The sequence below is a fragment of the Penaeus chinensis genome, chromosome 19, assembly GCF_019202785.1.
Source record: "Penaeus chinensis breed Huanghai No. 1 chromosome 19, ASM1920278v2, whole genome shotgun sequence".
Classification (NCBI taxonomy): Eukaryota; Metazoa; Arthropoda; class Malacostraca; order Decapoda; family Penaeidae; genus Penaeus; species Penaeus chinensis.
Genome location: NC_061837.1, coordinates 11,264,639 through 11,269,638, shown reverse-complemented (window position 1 = coordinate 11,269,638; position 5,000 = coordinate 11,264,639). Strand labels below are relative to the sequence as shown.

Sequence of the window (5,000 nt, the reverse complement as noted above, 5' to 3'; positions counted from 1 at the left end):
ACTCGCTTGGAAACACTGAAGGAACAGCAGGCTTTGAATGTTGGAGAACTGGCAAGATTTAAGAACCATGCAAATAATGTTGCTACAATTATATCACAGCTCCAAGCTCAGGGAAAAGATCAAGACTCTCAGGTAAAGTGTGTTATGTTTTTTCTTTCTTCTTCATCCTCTTCCTCTTCCTCTTTTTTCATGTTTGTTTTTGTCTTCTCCTTCACTTACTCCTTCTTCCTCTACTTCTACTTATATCTTTGTGTGATTATTTTTTACAATTAGACATGTCATTTAGGGTGCCTTATTTTGAAACATCCTTTTATTATTCCCTTTATGAGATCTCAAAGCTCATTCTTTAAAAAAAAAAAAAAATATCAGAATTTTCTGAGTTGACCAACTAAACATATTTGTTGTTTTGCTTTTGTATGAGGTAATGAAATTTTCTTTTGATTCACTCATAATGTTTTTATTTTTTTTCTTTCTTTCTTATAACACCTTAATTTCTTTCTGCTATGTTTAAGTTAGCCCAATCGGCACAGATAACAAGAATGCCATGCCATGCCCACTGTAATATAAGTTCATTTATGGTCTTTACACATAGATTGCTTTACAAGTGCTTAGTCACAAAGAAGCCTGCTATTAGTCCTAGCTATCCCACTTGTTTACTCTTTTAATTGATTTTTGGTAAGCATTTTTAAAATTATTTCATTGTCTTTAATGTTATTAAGATTTTAACAACAATTTGATAATTATGATATCAATAAGAATAACAATATCGATATCAATGTATCGGAAAGAAAAACACATTTCCCACAATTTCAAGGAATGGGGAATTCAGGAGAGGACACTAGGGCCTGCTAATAGACTCCTTGGTGGCTGAGCACATATGGAGCCATCTGTACGTAACAATATTCACAAAAAAAAAATACAGGGGCAATATATAAGCCTTTAGTCTTAGGGTTTAAGTCCTTTTTTCACAGTTTACAATATTTTAAGTGGTAAGGAAGCTCTGAATGGAGGGGAGGGTCAAAAAGCCGATTTTTGTTTAATTGATAGTAAGAAATTACAGTTAGTGTACTGCTGATATTACTCTTTACAGAACCATTGTGGTTCTGTTCACTGTTTTGTAAAGAAAGGTGTGTGTGTATATAAAATATGGTATGATATCATTTTTACAGCAGATGGTTCTCAGTCGTTTGGGTTTTTGTAGAATGGGTTTAAAAATTATAGATTTGATAAATTTGTTGCAATTATGATATTTCTCTCCTTTCAGATATGGTCACTAGAGATGGAACTGGGCAAAGCTCGGTCAAGCTTGTGTGATAGTATATGTGCCTATAACAAACTGGTCCGTCATCTAGACCTTCCTGATGATTATGAAATTTCATTGGCTGATGTAGCTGAGAATTTATGCCAGTGGCAGACCACAATGCTTGATGAGCTACGATGTAGGAAGAAGGATGCGAAACATGCCATGTACGAGGCACAGAACCAGCTGATACGAAAGGAGGAGGAAATTAGCATGGCAAGTATTCTCTCTTAGCGTATATGGTATTTGTCAGTGTTCCATCCATGGAATGCTATTTATGTTACATTCTGGAAAATCGGGTTCCTTTAAAATGTGGCTCAAGGAATTTGATCATATTCTTTACAGGTGAATGAAATGCTGCTTGAGAAAAAGGACCAGTTGACAAAGCTCGAGAGTAGGTTGCGAAGAGTGGAAGAAGACATTTTGATGACCAAAAATGAAATTACTGCTGAGGTAAGCTTTTACTTAGATTTTTATTGGTACTATTTTGGAATCTTTGATTTTAAAGCATTTGCTTTTTGATGCTAGATAGACTGTGCTAGAATGTAAATATTTTCCACAAACAGTGATTTTACTATGGAAATTTTATGTTACCATCACTTTGATTTAACTACATCTCTGTAAGCATATTGAATTTGATGATTCAATCAGATGGATTACTTTACAAGAGTGGACATTACATTAGCATGTCCCTTTATTCCAAATAAAAGTATGCACGTGATTAAAAGAAGGCAAATTTATATGTCATTTTTGTGAATATTAGTAGTTTTGGAAAGAATAAACTATTCTAGCTTTACCTTTAAATTTGTTCTTGACAGTCTCCAATGTTTTCTACCTTTAAATGATTACTAATTTGTTTTTAGTAGTGCCAAATAAAGGTATGAGAAGATCACAAAATCTGATAAAGATAACCTTGTAATGTTGAAATAAGATTGTCTGTGATGAGAGGTAAAAGGTATGAGGGGCAGGTGGCAGGTAATGTCACAGTAGTCTTCATCACTTGTGTCAAGCAGTAAAGAGTATGCCTTAAGCCTTGACATGCTTTTGTGACACATGTGGGACATTATAGAGAGGCCTAAGATTAGTGCTGTAACTCAGAATGTCACAGCTCTTTCAAATGGCATCATCATTCTATTCTTCAGTGCTAGTCTTTATTTTCATTAGATGATATATATATCTTCATGCTATTTTACATTTTTCTGAAGTGTAGATGTATGTAGAGTGTAAAGTTTCCAATGAGATAAAGAAGAGTAAGCTGAATAGAAACCTATATCTTCTATATAAGGTTATTTTAACCTGTATATAGATGAATTTTCTTTACTGAAGCTTCTGTGAATTACCTGCTTAAAAGCCTGTACCTATGACTTCAGCTTTCCTCTGAGACAAAATGATGCAAGTCATTATCCATGCAGCATTACATAAGGAATTATTTACAACTGTATTTGATATCAACTGGAAAATATCACTTTGCACACAGGAGAAGGAGATGCAGGTAGAAAGTGACCGAATGGACCAACAAATCCTGGAGGCTCGTAAGACACACAAGGGAACAATTTACCAGAAGCAGTGTGTGTTAGAGCAAGCCAAGGAAGAGTAAGGCCTCTCTTAGTCTGAATGTTATTCCTGATATATATTTTTTTATCATTGTTATTTTTTTCATGTTGATTCCTTGCTAATTTCCTTTTTCATGTACTTTTTTCTCTTTCACTCTCTCTCTGTTTCCCTTTTCAGCATTCTTATTTGTCCACTTTCTGCTTTCCTTTTGTATCTCTTTCTTTTTCCTTGTCTTTCACTTGTGTCTTGTTTTGTTAACCAATTGCTGCCGGGGATTGTATGTAAGTATATGCTGTGCCCACTGAGTTTATTAATTGTCTTAAACATTGATGGCTTCACAAGTACTTAGTCAACAGTGAGCCAATTACTAGCCTGCCTACCTCACATATTCACCCTGTTTCTTGATTTCTGGAAATATTTTATTTTATTTTATACTGCTGTTAGTAATGTCAAAACATTATAATGATTATAATGGCTGTAATAATAATAAAAGCTTTGATACTTATAGCATTAGTAAAACTTGAGTAAAGGTGAAATCAGGTGAAGTCATAAGTTCTATTAATTGACTCTTTGGTGGATGAAGCACTTGAGGAGCCATCTGTGTGTAGAAACATTTCACAAGATAATACCACAGTGAGCACTACTTTTTTGTGGATTAACTCTTCTCATTCCCTCTTTTTTTCTGTTTCTGTTTTCAGTTTTTTATCTGTCTCCTTTCCCAGACTTTTAACAGATACATTCTTTCACTTTTTCTCTTCCATCCTTTTTTTTTCCATTACCTCAGTAACTCCAAATGCAGTAAAATAGATTGACAATCCAACAATATTATGAATAATATGTATAGATAGATAGTTGCAAACATAACAGAAAGCCATCATGCCTTTTCAGATTGAAGAATGTCAAGGTCTCTGGCAAGGAGCGCATGCGTTCTGGTGCAGAGTTCCTAGTCTGTGTGTGCCATGCATCCCTGGAGCATCTAGAGTGGCAGCAGAAGGAAGCCCTGAAGCACAAGATCACTGTGGAAAAGGTGACAAAAAAACTTGTGGAACCTATACATATAGAAGTCAAAAAATGAACAAAAAAAAAGAAGAAATATAAGAAAAAAAGCAGATGCTCTACGTACAGAATTTTATTTTAGTTTTTATTAACATGTTTAGCTTGGCCTGCTAGGGAAATGCTTCTTGGCGGTGGAAATTTATTTTTATCTGTGATGTCTCTACCCTGAGTTTAAACTTAAGGCTGTGGCAAGATATTTTTATGAAATGTCATATATGAAAAGATATATGTAGGTGAAGTTTTATTTGCTGTATGAAAAGATAAAAGAAATCTTATATATCTGTCTCATTACTTGTCATTGCCAAATCTTTGATATGGCTTTTTGAACAGTTTCACTAGAACCATATTAACTGTTGAAAAATGTAATTTCTTTTCTCTTTTTCTTCTCATTTGCATTATTTGGAATACAATTATAGCACTGTATAGGAATTTAGGGATATATATGCTATGTTCTTAAGAGTGTGGTGAATATCAGTTGGTATATATAGTGTTATTGGTATTAACCACACAATGGATTTTTATTTCTGTATTTAATTGTTTGTGGCTGTCTGTAGTTTTGCAGGTGCAGTAGGTTAAGATTTTGTAAAAGTATATAGTGAAGTCCTTTTTTTTATGGACTGGCATATTATCCTAACAAACATTATCTACTTTAACAAAAGACAAAGATTCTTTTTATGAATCTCTAAAATAACAAAAAAATATTGTTTTTTTTTTATTATTGCTCTATGAGAGAAATTATATTGCAATGAAATACATAATGGTACTAGACATTGGCTATTTATTCCTTCAAAAAACACATTATTATCCTTTTTTTTATATATTATAAATCCCTGTGGCTTTATGTATTCACATCATCCTTGCCTGTGCCTGCAGATCATGGCTGGTGTGAAGACCACACAATATTTTAAGCACTGGATGTCGAGAGAGGAGCACCACAACACAAAACAGGTCTTACTCTTGTTTCAGGAGGATATAATTTTGTGTTCAGAGTCTGCTTTCTAGGGTTCGGGATCAAGTTTTATTGTTTATTATGTTCTTGATAAATTAAGCACTTCAGGTGTAATAGATCGGGCCAAGACTCAGCAAGGCA

The 5,000-nt window shown here is 33.8% G+C and overlaps 1 protein-coding gene across 3 annotated transcripts in view; it reads left to right on the top strand.

Annotated features, from left to right (window-relative positions):
• The window catches only part of LOC125035158 (kinetochore protein NDC80 homolog), a 10,971-nt gene extending 6,293 nt beyond the window's left edge, over positions 1-4,678 (top strand). For all 3 annotated transcript variants that reach the window (XM_047627361.1, XM_047627363.1, XM_047627362.1), the window contains exons 9-13: positions 1-132; positions 1,265-1,516; positions 1,646-1,753; positions 2,778-2,893; positions 3,743-4,678. The exon at positions 1-132 is cut by the window's left edge and continues 15 nt beyond it. In XM_047627361.1, coding sequence (XP_047483317.1) covers positions 1-132; positions 1,265-1,516; positions 1,646-1,753; positions 2,778-2,893; positions 3,743-3,929 — 795 coding nt within the window. In that variant the 3' untranslated portion in view covers positions 3,930-4,678. The remainder of the gene's footprint in view (positions 133-1,264; positions 1,517-1,645; positions 1,754-2,777; positions 2,894-3,742) is intronic.
• Positions 4,679-5,000: the final 322 nt, after the last annotated feature.